Consider the following 17,777-nt stretch of genomic DNA (forward strand, 5'->3'; position numbering starts at 1 on the left):
TGCTGGCTGCTCAAATTACTTTTTCCCATGGCAAAAACTTATACATTGGAGCATTACTTTATTCCTAAATGTCACTGGTTCCTTCAACTATTATAATTAGCTGAGAAACTAGATGTATTTTAATATTTTTAAAGTGATGGATGTTTTCTATTATCTATGTATATAAATTAATATATAGGAAGCATAAAAGCTTCTCATTTTAATTTGGTGGAATTTATTGAGAATTAATTTCAAATAAGTTCACCTTAATGTTAATATTCAAAAGATTATCTTTGGGTAGAGAGAGCCAAAAGGGCTGAACGCATGCTTTGCGTGCTGGGACTCAGGCTTGATCTCCTCCAACACCAAATGGTCCACAAGCACCACTGGGAGCAATTCCCATGCACAGTCACAGGAGTAGCTCCTGAGCACTGCTGAGTATGGCCAGAAACCTAAAGAAATAAAGGTTGTGTTGCTGAAGTTTCCTAGGGAGAAGCAAACACTCCCAGAGGTTTCCAATCCATTATAACTGCTAAATTACTAATGACTTTACCTTTGAAGATGCCCATTTGACAGGCATACCCTTCCCCCCTTATGAATAATTCCATCACATTCTGCTGTCTAATGGACTTGGAAAAGCATATTGTCTCCTAGCACCCCTGCAAGGGCTACTAAGATTTATGGTGCTAGGACAGAAACAACATAGAACTCAACAGAGAGCAACAATTGTATAGGCTTATGGCATTTGAATACCAAAGGATTTTGTCCCTCCTTATTTTATAAAAATTATTTTATCAATGGTAGGTCGAAGGAATGTAAGCTAAATCTTCTCAGTATATCCATGTCTGTGAGTGAGATTCCCCTTTCAAGAATACCTTCCACCAGCTAACTGATAGTAAGGTATTTTCTTCCTGGAACATTTTAGTAAACTTCTAAAACACTGCATCAGTTTACCACAAGCAACTAAAATTTGAATTTACGGAAGATTTGCGTCATTAATTCTTCATTAATTCTGTTTCAGGGGGTAGGGCTTCCCGGAAATGTCAGGAAAAGATGAAGCAGTCTGTTTTCCAGAGGCCAGAAGCTGACAGGATTGGAAATAGGGAGTTAACAAGATGGAGAGGTTGGCTGTCTCTGAAGAACACCTCCAAACATTTGCTCATACACTGAGGTCTTAATGGGCATCCCAGAATCCCAGTCCCCGAAGTTCTCCACCTTGTTGAGGCAAATTCTATCTACAGGCAATTGCTCACCTCAAGATAATCTTTGCTGCAATCATCGTGGTGTTCCAGACTCAAGGTTCCAAAAGTAAACGTTATCAGAAGGTCAGGAGGAGTTACCACTTTCCAAATGCAATCTCTTCCAGGCGGATAGCTTCCAGGATAGCCCGGAGAGATGATAGAACCATAAGTACCAGTCAGTACACCTCCGCACTCTAGAATCAGAAGGAAATAAAGATAACTTTACATTTGTATACAAGCTATGACTCTTGTAGTATCATCATAGATCTTGCCATGAGGAGCCATTTGTTGAAATGATGAGCACCCTCTAAAGCAAACAAGGTTTTTGAGTTTTCCAGTTTGATAGTTATAAATCCAGAAGTGGCAACAGATAAACGAATGGATCGTCCATGCGTGGAGCTCTGTGACTATGTGATTATACAGAGACAGGATTGAAAATGCAGAGCCATGAAGATGACTAATGAGATGATAGATTCATTCTTTTTACTTTGAGGGAGATGAATTCTACATTTTAACTCTAAAAGTTCAGAAACCCAAGGCCAGTGAGATAGTTCAAGTGCTAAATCACAGGCCAGGCAGCACCTTACCCTGGGTGTGGGTCAGACACCGAACCCTCAAGGCCCCCCAGCTGGACGAGCATCACTGGGCTCTGAGGTGGCCTTTATGAAAATCACTCCAAAATCTTGTCGATGCAACCCATTTTAGAAAAACAGTATCACTTAAGAGAGCACAGAATAGCAAATATTTAGGGGAAAAAAACAGAGATGCAGAATAATTGGACATTAAATCTATAAACCAGTGGAAAGATAAAATGAAAAGAAGGTTAAATTTATATTAAATTGATGGAATGACAGGGTCAATATCCTTAAGAAGTGATTTTCCCCAAGTTGATTATTGAGTCAGAGCAATACCAACAATATCCCTGCAGGCTGTTGAGAAAAATTATTAAGCTGATTCCAAAATGAACATGCAAATGTAGAGGATCTGGCATATGATTTCAAAAACTGAGAATGTACACTACCAGATTTCAAGCTTCAGTTGTTAAGTTAATGTGGCAGAAGGATAAAGATAGACCAATAAAAAGATGAGCTATTTCAGAAACAGATTTATTGATGAATGAATTAGAGGCTTATTATACTGCTCTCTCCACTTTCTGTTTTGTCCTGTTCTGGGGCCACACCAGATGGTATTTGCGGGGTACTCCAGAGCCGTGACTGGGGCACAGTCTCACTTCTGTCAGCTCTTTTCTGCATGTGCTTGGTCTATTGAGCTATCTCTCTGCAACTCTCAACAACTTTACATGTTTCAAATTTCTAAAGTAGAAAAGTAATCGAAGCAGAGCATTATAAACAAAGCTACAGCAATGATCAAGCCAATTATCCAGTAAGTTTCCCAGTCTGGTGAAGGAAGATGAAGAGCACTAAGTGAGGGAGTAGACAGGGTTTCACCCATATGGCAGCCATTCACTGCAAAACGTCTACAAATGCTATTAGGAAATTTCATTATGAGCCCATCCATGTAGTTCAAGTTAGTAGTAGTACGTAGTAGTAGTAGTAGTAGTAGTAGTAGTAGTAGTAGTAGTAGTATCTCTGCACACTGAATCAAACTCACATTCATTGTGAATTTATCTGACTTAAAATAATTAGGGGGTAGGGGGAATAAAGAGGTGAATTAGAGGCAATGTAGGATGGCACTTTGGGAGTAGGGGGGTGTAATAACTTTTGCATATCAATGTCAGAAACATTAAGGCAATTGTAACCATATTACCAAAACTATAATGAAAATAAGCCAATTTTTAAAAAATATATATTTGAATGTTTAAAGACCACTAGAAGTGGGGGGCAGGAAAGTTGGGGTCCAGGGAGGTGGCATCAAGGATAGGCATGCATGCTCGCATGCATGAGCCATAAGCAACCTCATGCACTTCCGGGAGTGGCCCCAAGTATTCTGCACCTGGTTCCCAAATAACGGCTGGGTGTGTGGCTCAGTGTGCCTGGATAAAGCTTTCTGCACTACAAAATAAAAATCATAATTTTAGTATCTCACCCGTATGGCAGAGCCCGGCAAGCTACCCGTGACGTATTCGTTATGCCAAGCACAGTAACAACAAGTCTCATAATGGAGATGTTACTGGGCCCACTCGAGCAAATCGATGAACAATGGGAGAACCGTGACTGAACCGTGACCATAAAAAAACACTATAGATGACGGAAACACTCAGCAGCTAGTGTTCAGTGGACTCAAAGAATTCCCATGGTGACCAAGAAGACTCGGTCCCACCACATGTAGCTCTGTCGTTCTCCATCTGACATGTACCTGGTTGACGGGACTCCCACCGGACCGTGAAGCCTCTCCCGTTACTCAAGTGCTCTGAATAAAAGTGGAAGTAGAGTGCATTGTCACTGCTGAGGATGGGCTGGGGCTGCTGGGTGCCACAGAACCTCCCGAGCTGGTAGGCGGCCGAGGATTCCCCGTCGTAGATCTGAAGAAACTCGCGTGGACAGTTGGTCGCAGATTCCAGCTGGAAAAGGGTGAAAGTGACACGCAGCACCTGCAAAATAAAGGTGACCGTGGATCACTTTCCACTTGCAGGTTCATCCTCCAGAATTAGGCAGCATTGGTGCCGAGCCACTTTCCAGAGCGCTGGCCTTCACTGCCAGTTTCCCAGTATGGTGAAGGAAGATGAGGAGCACTAAGTGAGGGAGTAGACAGAGCCTCACCCACATGGCAGCCATTGGTAGACATGGTAGACAGGGCCTCACCCACATGGAAGTTCTAGGTACGGGCTGTATCAGAGACACCTGTTAGAAAACGCTTAGTCGGAACTTCAGCTAATATTGAAGTATATTAAAATCTTCAAATTAACACAGGAGGTTTTTTTTTAACAGCTACCCTCAGTGTATGATTAAGACCCAGAGAATGCACCTATTTTGTGCAAAGAATTTGAAGAGTGTGAAAACACTGAGTTATTTTCAGCATAAGAAACAGAACAGACATATGCATCAAATCCCAGAGTTTCCTCCTGTCTCTATTTCTTTGGTGTTGGGGGTGGGGAGGTGGCGTGAGGGGGACATTGTAAAACCCACCCCTCAACAAATTACCTAAGTACCTAATCATTCATTCTCAGCACTACATGGTGAGCATATCTCTAAAACTCCCTCATCTAGCATAAATGAAACTTTTTACCCACTGAGTTAATGGAATAGTGAAATAGATTTACTTAAATTTTCTTACATTTTAAAGTTCGTTAAACAAAGACACTGCAAAGATATAGCTGGTAATGCTTCTAAATCAATAAAATCCATTGGGCATTTGAATAGTTTTCCTAGAATTAAGTTTAAAGACTATTGTCATTCACAATCTCTGGTCACCTCAATTACCTGTGGCAAGTAACAGACACACTTATTCTCAGCCCTAGTTCCCACTGGGTTGATTCTCTTAACGATCTCTTAAGCTCCCAGTGGGACATTGAGGCCCAACTCATATACCTCCTGGAAGGCTTGTAGAAAGTCTACAAGCCTTAGTGGCTGGATACCATTAAAAAATGAGGAATTCCAACAGGATAAAAGGTAATGTTAAGAGTTCTGAGCATGAGGGGTCAGAGTCATATAGTACAGCAGGTAAGGCGTTTGCCTTGCACGCGTCTGAGCAGGGTTCGATCCCCGTCATTCCATATGGTTCCTTGAGCATCTCCAGGAGTAATTCCTGAGTGCAGAGCCAGGTGTAACCCCTCAGCATAGCCAGGTGTGACCCAAAAAGCCAAAATAAGTAAATAAATGAATAAATAGTGTTGAGCATGAAAGCAGGAGAGAGTAAATGCAAAATATCTCTGAGATAAAGTGTTAAAAAGTATAGATGAAAATGTTGCAATAATATAAAAGATTTTTTACTTAAAACCACATTTTAAAAAGCCCAACACTAGGGCTGGAGGGATAGTTCAGCGGGTAGAATACTTGCCTTGCAAAGGGCTGAACCAGATCTTATTCCTGGCACCCCACATGATTCCCGAGCCTCATCAGGAGGACCCCTGAGTGCAGAGCCAGGAGTACGCACAGGTGTGGTACCTCTAAAAACTGTGGCCCAACAACCAAATGGAGGTTATGGAATTTAATTTCCACTATGACATAATCTGGTCGGCCATGTTGGCTGCGTGCAAGGCAAACACCCTACCCGCTGTGCTATCGCTCCAGCCCTCTGCTAATGAAAACTAAACTATCTAGGATCATTTTGAAATATTATGCTAGGAGATATTTAAACTCCTAGAATTATATCATTTTTCCCTTGCAACAATTTCAATGAAAATCAAATAAATGTAGATAAACCAAGTTCTCTTTGCAATTTCCAGTATATCATATAGATTTTTGTGGAGATAAGAGCATATAAAAACACAATAATCAAGTCAAATAACATGGATTTTCTTACAAATTGAAAAGAATGGTGCGAAAACTTTTTCACAAAACAGTTTTTCTTGAAAGAAAAAATGTTTACAATGTCAGGAAAGAGAACTCATGAAAACTCAATGAAAGGAAGGAAATTCACATAACATACCCAGTGGGAAATTGATTTTGTAGCTTATCCTACAGTGGTGCATTATCAGGCCCGGAAGAGTCCTTCTTTCTCAAAGGAAAAAAAAATTTCGACCTTGTACAATGACCTCTGTGACATTCGCTTGCTGGGAAATGTTAATAGAATTTCAAGAGAAAACCTTATCTATTCAGGGCATGCAACTTTATTTTAATGAGTCCAGGAGGTGGCTGAGAAGTAAATATTTGGGGCGGTCTAAGTGATTAATGTTGGGGGGAGGGGGAATCACTGAGAAACTCAAGTTCAGATCTGAACCTGGAGAATGTTCACTGTGGCATGCAGGGAGTCGTATGGCTGAATGTGAATCAACATGGGCCAGATACAAATTGTCTGCCACTGGACAATTCTCCAGCTGTGCATGGCTTCATTTCCTCAAATGGACAATCAGAATAATAATTCTTATATTTCATGGTCATGAGAGTTCAAATACAATGTACGTGAAGCAATTAGGAAAGCACTTTGGCACATGGGAAGACACAGAAAGGATACTGGTAAGAAAACAAAGTAGGGGACCCATTTTTCATAATAATCAATGCAGCATCAGTGACCATCTTAAAACAGTATGGTATCGGTGATAACATGACTTTGAAAATCAGGGCTGGTCTCAGTACCTCTACTGCAAGCTATAATGCACAAAATGGAAGAGAGAGAGAAAGAGAGGCAGAGAGACAGAGAGACAGAGAGAGAGAAGTGTCTGTCATATAGGCAGACTGGTGGGAGGTTGGGGTGGCAGGAGGGAAACTGGGGATATTGGTGATGGGAAATGAACACTGGTGGAGGAATGGGTGTTGGATCATTGTATAACTGAAACCCTATCAGGAACAACTTTGTAACTGTGTATCTCCTGGTGATTCAATGCAAAAAAAGAAAAAGAAAATCAGGGCTGGACAGAGAACAGCAGGCAAGGTGTTTGACTTACATGGGGCCAAGCCAGCTTTGATCCTCGACACCGCATATGGTTTCCTGAGCACCAGTGACCCCTGAGCACAAAGCCAGGAGTAAGCACTGAACATCATCAGGTACAGTCCGACAAAAATATATAACATGTTTTAATTAAGAATAAATAAATAAAAATCAAGCAACAAGTGTCACCGATGTTGAACAAAGCAAGGGCATTAGCGTGGGATTCAAAATCTCAATTCCAATTAAAAAGCATTTCTTTCTTTTTGGGTTCACACCCAGCGATGCACAGGGGTTACTTCTGGCTCATGGACTCAGGAATTACTCCTGGCAGTGCTTGGGGGACCATATGGAATGCTGGGAATTGAGCCTGGGTCAGTCACGTGCAAGGCAAATGCCCTACTTGTTGTGCTATCACTCCAGCCCCCAATCAAAGAGCATTTCTAAAAACTTACCTGACACCTTTTAAATTTTCTTCTGTGACCTATTTACGATCCTATTTCTCATTTCAAGGAGTCAGTATATAGTTACAGAAAAGTATGCGACCTGTATAGCAAAGATACTTGCTCCCCAAAGCCATTAAGGGCTCACAGTCTTTGGATTACTGAATTATCTTGAGATGTTCTTTCTGTCATAGATAAGCATATCACTATGACCACACAATGCACATTTGTGCAAGAGCACCCTTTATTTACCTTCCCCTCCTCGGTTCTGATAACCCAGAAGCAGCTGACATCGTGAACGTAACCGAACTCAGGACTCTCGTAGCTGAAGCTTCCATTGATGGCTGACAGGGACCCTCCACAAACTGCAAAGGAAGAGGAGATGAACTCTGCCTTCCAGAGACTGTGACACATAGAGGAGATGCCACCATCCCAACCCTGAGGCTCAAAAAATTAGTCTGAGTAAGTCCTGTGGAGGACCGAAGCCCAGTGGCTTCTTCATCTCCTCCCACAGCTTTCTGCATGTCCCACCTCCCATTCCAGCTCGTGGCTCCTTCCCCACATGACCTTCCCCCATCTCTTTGTGTCTTCCAGACTCTCTCTACCTCTGTCACACCCATTTCACACACTTCAGCTCTTCACTGCCATTTTCTTAGTTTTATCTCCTCAAATGGACACTTGTCAGAGATCACAGAGTGGAAATATTTTGTGCTTCCTTATTTTTACCTCTCCACAAAGTTATGATAGTTCTAAACATGTAAACACAGCATGGACAGGGGGACTGATCCAGAATCAGGAGTAACAGTCAGGGATGGAGGAATCAGAAGAGACTTAGTGGAGAAAGTTGACTGGAAAATTGCTCAGGGACAGATTCCTTTGGATAGAAAGCAAAGATAAAATTGGAAGAGGCTTGAAGGGAGACACACCTCAAATAAGTAACAGCAGAAAGTCAGGAAAGATTTCCAACTGAATGAGAGAATTTCTAGGGAAGCAGTAAAAATTAAGGTTCAATGGACAGGGTCGAGGGTGAGACCTGGTTTTAGAAGATAATTAAAAAATGTTCCAAAATTTATTGAATGGGCAATGAGGAGTCACTGTATGTTCCAGAGCAGGAGAGTGACCTAATTACATCTAATATTCGATGGAAATTAAATGGCGGCTATAAAAAAAAGCTCTTAGTTGGAATATGCAGAGGGCAATACTGCAGCATATTTTATTTTATTTCACACAATGAAAATGGAAAATACTAATTTAATTTTCCCTTTGAGGAAAGATTCTTTGGGCTTAAACTGAGATCTATAAATATTTGCCTTCTGAATTCTATTTATCCCTGTCATCTCTGCAAGGAAAGATAGAGCTCTAAGCATCTGAGTGATTGCAGAAGAAAGTTGGTTCCATCAAAGAATTTATAGTGAGGCCCATTAAGTAATGATACATCCCAGACTGGTGTGAGAAATGCTGAATATACCTTGCTGGGGTATCTGACAGAAAGTTCCAGTCCAGAAGCGTGTGCATTCACAACTGAAGCCATTAGTACCATCAACACAAGTGCCCTCATTCAAGCAGGGGTTGCTCGCACATTCGTTGATGTTTTCTGTGCAGTTCACACCAGCCCAGCCTGGTTCACACTTACAGAGATAACCAGAAACCGTTTCCTAAGAAAAGAAAAAAATCAATTCCATAAAATAAATGACAGAAAAACTTGAATCCGCCCAATTAATAAACACACAGTGCTATGAGCTCTATGTAGTAGCTGTGGAATCTTAAGCATTGTCCAGTAGCTGGACTTATATTCATTTAAAGTTCGTTGCCAAGCATAAAGTGTTAGATTTCTTTTTTTGATCAAATTGTAGGCTTTGGGGACTGGAGAGTTGCAGACAGTTTCTTATCTTGAATCATGACTTAATATTCATGAGTAACAGGAAACACCTTTCCTAGAAGTGGAACCGAAAGCATCCTCAAGTATTCTGTCTCCCCAAGAAGAAAAAAGAACTCACGGTGCAATGTCCATTTAAACAGGGATGACTTAGGCAGAGGTCACTGAGTTTCAGGCATCCTTTAGGCCCATAACCATTTCCAGTATATCCTGGGGGGCAGGTGCAGAGAGGCAAGGAACCTGTTCAGAAATGGAAAGGGAAGCGTAAATGCAAGCCTGCCTGGGTCACACCCAGCCACTGAAGTCAAGCTCTGCTGTCGAGGTATATAATTACCCACGTAAAGTCTGCATTTCCTGGGGGTAGATAAGACAAGCTAAGAGGAAGAAACAGAAAAATCTTAAGGTTTCTTTTCTTTTCTTTTCATTTTTTTCTTTTTCTTTTTTTTTTTTTTTGAATCTTAAGCGCAGAAGAGGCATTCAGGATTTCCAAAGTTTTCCTCAAGGGTTGGCACGGGCTCTGTGGGGCCTTATGTTGTGGCCCCACATTGTGTCCAAACTGACAGACACCGAGAGGGAGAGTCCTTTCTCATCATGGAAGGGCTGACAGTTGAAAAAGTCTTCTGACTAGAACGCTGCAAGCACTCTATACATATTCAATGTTTTAATCCTCTTAATAACAATTAATCCTCTTTATCCTCCAAGTAGGGGAAATTATAATCTCCACTTAGAGAATTATTTTTTTAATAAAAGCACAAAGAGATAATAAAATAACTTAACACCTAGGGCTGGAAAGACAGTAGGGCTGGGTAGGGAGTTTGCGTTATACACGCCAACCCAGCACCGAATATGGCACCCAAGGGCCTCTCAGGAGTGACCCCTAAATACAAAGCCAGGATTAGTCCCTAAGCACTTCCAAGTGGGGTTCAAAAACCGAACAAACCAAACAACCAAATCAAAAAAAAATAAAAATAAAATAAAAATGGACACATAGCTAGAATATGGTGAAGTAAAAGGGAAAACAAAACTTTTAGAATCTTTTCCTAAAATCCACAATTCTAATCACTCCAATGTCCTACATCACTTACTAACCATTTAAAACAGCCACAAGTGCATATGTGCATAATATATGTACTAAAACATATATACCTCATAACATGCATATGACATAAACTAAAATATACACATACATTATTTTATATTTATGCACCTGTAACAGGCTAGTACAAATAGAAATTGCATTTCAAAAATGCAAAAAAAAGTACAAGAAAAAGATGGTAAAACAAGTGATTTATATACAGTAAATGAAATTAGGTAAACAAAATGAAAAAAATTGAACCCTCTACATGGACAAATGTTTCAAGTCAGATATCTATTTGATGGTAGCACTGTAGCACTGTTCTCCCGTTGTTCATCAATTTGCTCGAGCAGGCACCAGTAACATTTCCATTGTGAGACTTGTTCTTACTGTTTTTGGCATATCAAATATGCCACAGGGAGCTTGCCAGGCTCTGCCGTGTAGGCAGGATACTTTCGGTAGCTCACTGGGCTCTCCGAGAGGGGTGGAGGAATCGAACCTGGGTTGGCTGCATGCAAGACAAACACCTCACCCACTGTACTATCGCTCCAGCCCTAAGGCTTATCTTCTTTATTACATCAAAAACTTAAACTTCTACATTGAAGAAGACAACCACAAAAAAATTTTAAGTACTAAGCAAACACAGTAACAACAAGTTCTCACAATGGAGACATTACTGGGCCCACTCGAGCAAATGGATGAAAAACGGAAGGACACTCCTCCTACAGTGGTACAGCGCTACCAAGAAAATTACAATGAAATCCAAAGACCACTAATAAGCTAATATTCTTCATACATAATGGAACTTTCAAACAAAAGAGTAAATGAACAAAGAACATAAATCAATAGGAAAAAAACAGCCATTAAAAATGTGAAAAGTTTGCATACTTAGTGGTCAAAAACACTGTATAAAACAATTTTTCCTGTAAAGTTGGTCAAGGGGGAAAAGTAGTAATAGTACCCATTATTGTAAAGGGTGTGATAAGTTCAAACACTATTGGAGAGTATATAAATTCCTAGAAGAAATTTTAACTATATATATATATATGTGTATATATATATACACACATATATGTATACATTTGTGTGTATATGTGTATATATATTGTCTTTTTAATTTTTATTAGTGAAGCACCATGAGGTACAGATGTAGACTTATAAATATTTGTGCCTGGGTTTCAGTTATACAATGATTGAATACCCATCCCTCCACCAGTGCCCATTCTCCACCACCACTGATCCCAGTATCCCTCCCACCCCCCAACCCCCTCACCCCACCCTGCCTCTGTGGCAGGGCATTCCCTATTGTTCACTCTCTCCTTTTGGGTGCTGTGGTTTGCAAAAGAGGCATTGAGTGGCAATCATGTTTGGTCTATAGTCTACTCCCAGCACGCATCTCCCATCCTGGGAGGAACCTCCCAACACCCTTTATTTGGTGCTCCCTTCTCTATCTGAGCTGCCTTTTCCCCTAGCATGTGCGGCTGTCCTCAAAGCCATGGAGTAATCCTCCTGGTACTTATCTCGGCTATTCTTGGGTGTTAGTCTCTTATTTTGTTACTTTATGTTCCCCAGATGAATGCAATCTTTCTATGTATATATATATTTTTTATTGCAAGAATCTCATATAATCTTTGCAGACATCGTTGGTTGTTGCCCTGGATCCAGTTTTCTTAAGCAGTGAATTGATTTCATTTGGGAGCATGGATGCCTACACAACTCAGTGTCTGATTTCTCAGTTTGCCCATAGCCAAAGTTTAGCCACAAGGCCCCTGTGGCCAGTGATGTAGAAACAAAAGAGGCCTTCAAGGGAGGCAAAAGATCCTTTTTCCTCTTTTCTCCTTCCTAATTTCTGGGATACATTCATGAATTTGGTTGGCTGGCTAATGACTTTGGGAAATAATTCCTGAAAGAAAAGATCATTAAAGAACACAGTCTAGTAGACTAAATACATATGGAGTTTTATAACAGGGGTTCTTTTTTAATTTGAAGACCAAAGTACAAGTTCTTGTGACAGAGACTTTGGTATCAAAAATGTTGACTTTGTTTAAACAAATGACCTGAAATACCCCAAACCAGGGCCAGAGAGATAGTATAGTGGGTGGGGTGCTTGCCAACCCAGATTTGCACTTAACCAACCCAGATTCATTCAATACCTGGCACCACATAGGGGTACTTGAGCCCAGAACCAGGGAGTAATCCCTGGGCACTGTTGGGTAGGACCCAAATCCCCAAAACAAACAAATCAAACACCCAAGCCAGGGGGCTAAGTCCTACCTAGCACTGAAGAGCAAGATGCTTGTGGATGGCAGCCACCGTTGTCCACAGCACAGAGATCCACGAGAGTGCACACTCTTCCATCGCCCTGGAACCCTGAGAGGAGCAAGAGCCACACAGGCATCAGGAGAGTGCAGGCAAAGCATTATTACAATGTCCTGAGAATTCAATGTCCTAAAGCAGACCAGCCAAATACCCTCGACCATCAGTGCAGAAAACGCATAGAGGATATGTCAGAAGCACAGCAAAGAGAAGGGACATTGGGAAATAGGTATCTGCTTTTCATAGTGGAGTTCAAGGTTGACTCTAAAACAGAACCAAATCAAACCAAACCAAACAGCCGAAACTTCTAGCTGACTGAGAGAAACTGTTGATACTAAGGAAGCTAATGTTTTTTAACTCCAGTGATTTGGATGAACACTCTAGGAACTGGATTATTATAATTCAAGGTTTTGTTCATAAAACATAGAGTAAGGTTTTAGTTTATCCTTAATGTTCCCTGAACTTATTGGGTAGTAATGCAATTTGGATTCAAGAAAGGCAGTAATGATTTTTTTTCCAGAATAAAACAATAATATGTTTCATAGGCCCACAACTACTCCTGCTATGGAGTGTGTCTTATATGTAAAACATGGATGTAGTATATAAATAAATTATTTGTGCCATCAATAAAGCTACAGGTTTACCATCCATAGGGGAAAAAACAATCCTGTACTTTCTCAGCAGACTACTATTTGTAAAGTTTTATTGTTTTCCATTGCCATTCAAAATAACTTTTTTCTTATAACACTATAACCTAGATATACTCATAAAGCCTTACTAGTGCACATAGGACTAAAAGTTATTTAACTGCACACGTTCCTGCACTATTCCATGCTGAAACTTAGAAATTACATTTAAGAAAGACAACAAGATCCTGGTTTTAAATGTTTAGTTAGTTGGTAATGGTAGGAAGAATCTGGCCATGGCACCTGGTGGGCAAGGTCTACAGTAGTAGGATCCATCAGTGTTCACACACTCAACAAGTGGGGCTATAGAACAGCCGCCATTATTCACTGCACATTCATTGATGTCTTGGCAGTTGTATCCATTTCCTTGCCATCCTAGAAAAAAAACAACAACAAGATTTGAAAGTCTTACAAAACAATTAACCAACACAAAATGCAAGTAGTAAAAAATCATGTTTTAATCTGCTCAACACAAGAAATTATGGATTAAAATGGATATATAATCCATATAAATAAGACCGAGATAAGACAGGGGCAGATTGCTTGCCTGGTATACAGCTGATCGAGTTTGAGCCCAAGCACCCCATGGGATCCTCTAAGCTCTGCCAGGAGTGATCCCTGAGCACAGAGCCAAAAGTAAGCCCTGAGTTCCTCTGAGTGTTACAAAAAAATAAAATAAAATAAATTTTTAAATGTGTTATGTACTCTACCTATCAGAATGGGAGAAAAAAATGACTTCAAATTCTTAGATTGAATTCTGGAAAAGAGGTAAGCCAATGGAATACTCTTGAAAACCATTAGACCGGAAGATAAATCAGTAGAGAATTCTTGGAAAGAGCCCAGCAGCATTCACTTAAACAATTCAAAGACATACTTTTTGATTAACAATTTCTCTTCTTGAACCTTTCTTACACTGTCAGTACATAAGTATGCAAGTAAGAAGTTGGCAGTCTACTATGAGGGTAAAATCTCAATAATTAGTGGGGCATAGTTGGATATATCATGATTCAGCTATGCAACAGCATATATTTCAGTAAAATACATACATATTGTTGGAATTTTGAAAGACTGGAGGTAAGGGAGGAGAAAATAATTTTACTGTAGACATTTGTTTTAGTCAATTGTTACAATGAGTTTGCATTACTTACAATTCAAAATATTGAAACTATAATAATAATATTTACTATAAGTATGTAGGTTTTGGGGCTATACCCAGCAGTGCTGAGGTGCTCTTCCAGAGGTGCTCAGGAAGAGCACTGCTAGTAAATGCAATATCAGGAATCACACCCAGGGTCTCACACATGCAAGGCAGGTGCCCGAACTCTTAATGACTTGGCTCTATAAAATATGAAGTATCTAAGTAGCCCTCAATAGTAATAATCTGCCTAGAAAAGTGTCACATTTGTGCTATGAAGAAATGAGGGCAGAGTAAAAAGTTAGTAGGAGATATGCTCAAACAGTAATGATTGTGGTGTTCTGAATAAGATGGCCGGGATGGGGTTTTGTTCTTCATTTTCTTTTTACTTATTTTCATTGATTTATATTTTATAAGCAACATATCTTACTCTGACATTCAGAAGAAACATGATGATCAACAGTCAAACAAAAAGCTCTTGTTATTTTGCTCTCTCCAATTAAAAAAATTTAAAAGGTGGTACACATACACTGTCCATTCTGGAACCTAAATAATTACTTTTTCTGATTTCTCCTTTTGTACTGACTGTCATTGGAAAACTCCCTTCCTTCCTGGTGTAACTGGCAACTAACTATTGGTGATTTTCACTTGCCTGGAAGAACTAAGAAAAATTCTTTGTGTCTTCCCTCAACTTCTTTCTAGTTTTATAAAAACCTAAGCCTATCCCAAGCAGGCACCCGTAAGCCCATGGCCATCGCATGAAGCAAAGGGTGGGCTTCTTAGAAGCAGGTGATCTTGGACAAGTCAGTGCTCTCTTGACACTTGCTGTACTTAGATTTTCATTTTGTGGTTTTTTTTTTTTGGGGGGGGGGCTGCACCTGGTGGAGCTTAGGGCTTACTCCTGGCTCTGTGCTGGCAGGGTTTGGGGGATCATATGGAGTGTTGGGATGGAATCCAGGTCATCTGTGTGTAAAGGAAGCACCTTCCCTGCTATTCTACAGCACTGGGCCCTCCAGTACTTATCAATTGAAGTGAGAGGAATAGTGACCCCTACCATTTCTCATCGGGGGCCTAATAGTGAGAACTCAGAAATAGCCTATGGAGGGTCCTATCTACCAGGTCACTCAATGACACTCCCAGTGGTGAGAAAGACATTGCGGAGACACTGAAAGGTCAGTCAGTCAAGTTCACTGGCAGATTTCAGTCCAATTCTGGCCACGCTGGAAGGAAGGCCAAGGACCCAGGTTTTATTGTAAGTCTGGTGGAGCTGATCACCACGGCCATGCATGTCCTGAGAAACTCCAGGGCACAGTCTCTGGGTATCTCTAGCCCAGTCAGGGCCCGTTTTCCTGTGCCACTGAGCTGTGACAGCAGGAAGCGGGTGTGGGCTGGGAGCTGGGCTGGAAAGGCCTCCTATGTGTGAGGAATCCATCCCAGGCTCTGGCCTGGCTGCACTCAGAGTATGACCCCGCATCTTGGGCTGGCCTGGCTGTGCTCACCTACCTGAGGGGCAGGCCCCACAGTAGAAGGAGCCGGGGGTGTTGAAACACTGCACAAGGGCTGAACAGGGCAAGGTGGGCAGGTGACACTCGTCCACATCCTCTGAGCAGGCCGGGCTGCCGGGCGCAGCCTTGGCTGTCCATCCCGCGTCACAGACGCAGCTGTAGTTAGGCTGATGGAAGGACAAGTGCGTGAACAGACCATCAGGGACAGAAGCAAGAAAATACTCAGGGGGAAATCTCCCGAAGCCCCCAACTGTTTGTCTATGGTGTTCATTTCCATCCAGCCAGTGGAGGGGCTCCACTTTCTCCCCCATCCCCCACCCCCAGGACCCAACACCAGCCACAGCATCCAGGAGGGGAAAAAGAAAAAGGGGAAAAAAAGAGAGAGAAAAAAAATTCTTGGAGAGTGAAGGAAACCTATCATTTCCCCCCAAAGACGCTGGGGAGAGAGTAACAGCAATCATGAACAGTCGGTCAATATAATTAAAGGGAGTCAACTCTGCTTGCTGTGTTTACCGAGAGAAAAACACCCACGTAGGCAGATCTCAGAAAATCAATTCAGTTTGTTTCTTCTTTTCTGGAAGGTTTGCCTTCCCTTTCCAGCCCCTCCCCTCCAGCCAGGCTGGAAGGAAACTGTTTCCTATCACCTGGCCTGGCAAACACGATGCAAACAGCTGGAATCCAGACCCCTGGTCTCATGCAGCACCGAGAGCTAAGGCCAGGCCAACTGGGGGTCAAGGGTCAAGATCATCAGAGACCGGCCTAGAGGGGTTGCTTGGGATATTTGAGTTCTTGGGGACTTCTATGCTCCCAGAAAAAATATTCAGACTCCAGAAAAGTTATCACTCTTAAAACACAAGGTGGAGAGAAGGCCAGGCCTCTCAGATATTCATAGAGCATAATAAAAATGAAGCTTATGTGATGAAACCATCAGCTCTGGGGGCAGCTTCCTGCTTGTCCCTGGGCCACTCTCTCCTTTCTGGCCTGGATATGGGGAAAGGGCTGGGAGAGTCTCCTGAGCTCACACAGAGACCAGGAGGAGGAACTCATTGCTAAGACCACCCCTTCCAGAATCATTTTTAGGGGGGCTAGGATATAGTGCTGCTAGCGAATATGCCAAGCTGACCCACCACCCATTTTATCCTCAGCACCACAGGTTCCCCTGAGATCCCCCCAATGCAATGCTGAGCACCTACTGGCGTGACCCAAGCACCTCCCAGAAAGTGGATTAGACCGTCGGGCCCTAGTATGGAACCACTAATATGGTGGGCTGAGAATCGCAATCACTGGTGCGGCCCCCAGAGCAACCAAGCACCATCTGGAAGCTCCAGATCCCCAACCAAAAGGAGTTACTTCCATTCGGGACCCACCACTCCAGTCTGCTGGCGGACTAGGTCCTCACAGATGCCGTGGACGCAGAGCTCCTTGGAACCCCTTTCACAGTCGTTGAATCTGGATGCACACTGGGGGCCATAAGTCTCGGGCGAGCACTGGCAACTGTTGGTGACAGAGGAGCACAGGTGGGGGGGTGGGGCGGTGGAAGGGCTGCAGGGAAACTGTTTCTTTGCTTTAGTTAAAAACAACCCATTCCTTTGCTTGTAAATGGATAGACATGGAGAGTATCATGCTAAGTGAAATGAGTCAGAAAGAGAGGGACAGACATAGAAGGACTGCACTCATTTGTGGAGTATTAAAAGACATAACATGAGGCTGACACCTAAGGACAGTAGATACATGGGACAGATAGATTGCTCCATAGCTGTAAGCCTGCCTCATGAGCAAAGGGGAGAAGGCAGCTGGAATAGAGAAGGGATCACTAAGAAAAAGATGGCTGGAGGAATCAGTCGGGATGGGAGATGTGTGCAGAAAGTAGATAAAGGACCAAACATGATAACCTCTCAGGGTCTGTATTGCAAACCATAATGCCCCAAAATAGAGAGAGATTATGGGTAATCATGTCTGCCATGAAGGCAAAGGGAGGGTGGGAAAGGGGGAGTATACTGGGGATATTGGTGGCGAGGAATGTGCACTGGTGGAGGG

At 42.0% G+C, this 17,777-nt stretch overlaps 1 protein-coding gene across 1 annotated transcript in view; it reads right to left on the bottom strand.

Annotated features, from left to right (window-relative positions):
- The window catches only part of CUBN (cubilin), a 277,528-nt gene that overhangs the window by 245,477 nt on the left and 14,274 nt on the right, over window positions 1-17,777 (bottom strand). Inside the window, exons 7-15 of the mRNA XM_056114630.1 lie at window positions 17,108-17,234; window positions 15,739-15,907; window positions 13,344-13,475; window positions 12,373-12,468; window positions 9,145-9,263; window positions 8,616-8,802; window positions 7,400-7,512; window positions 3,537-3,771; window positions 1,233-1,414 (exon numbers count right to left, since the gene is read on the bottom strand). Coding sequence (XP_055970605.1) covers window positions 1,233-1,414; window positions 3,537-3,771; window positions 7,400-7,512; window positions 8,616-8,802; window positions 9,145-9,263; window positions 12,373-12,468; window positions 13,344-13,475; window positions 15,739-15,907; window positions 17,108-17,234 — 1,360 coding nt within the window. The remainder of the gene's footprint in view (window positions 1-1,232; window positions 1,415-3,536; window positions 3,772-7,399; window positions 7,513-8,615; window positions 8,803-9,144; window positions 9,264-12,372; window positions 12,469-13,343; window positions 13,476-15,738; window positions 15,908-17,107; window positions 17,235-17,777) is intronic.

Source organism: Sorex fumeus, unplaced genomic scaffold, assembly GCF_029834395.1.
Source record: "Sorex fumeus unplaced genomic scaffold, SorFum_2.1 ptg000026l, whole genome shotgun sequence".
Taxonomy (NCBI): domain Eukaryota; kingdom Metazoa; phylum Chordata; class Mammalia; order Eulipotyphla; family Soricidae; genus Sorex; species Sorex fumeus.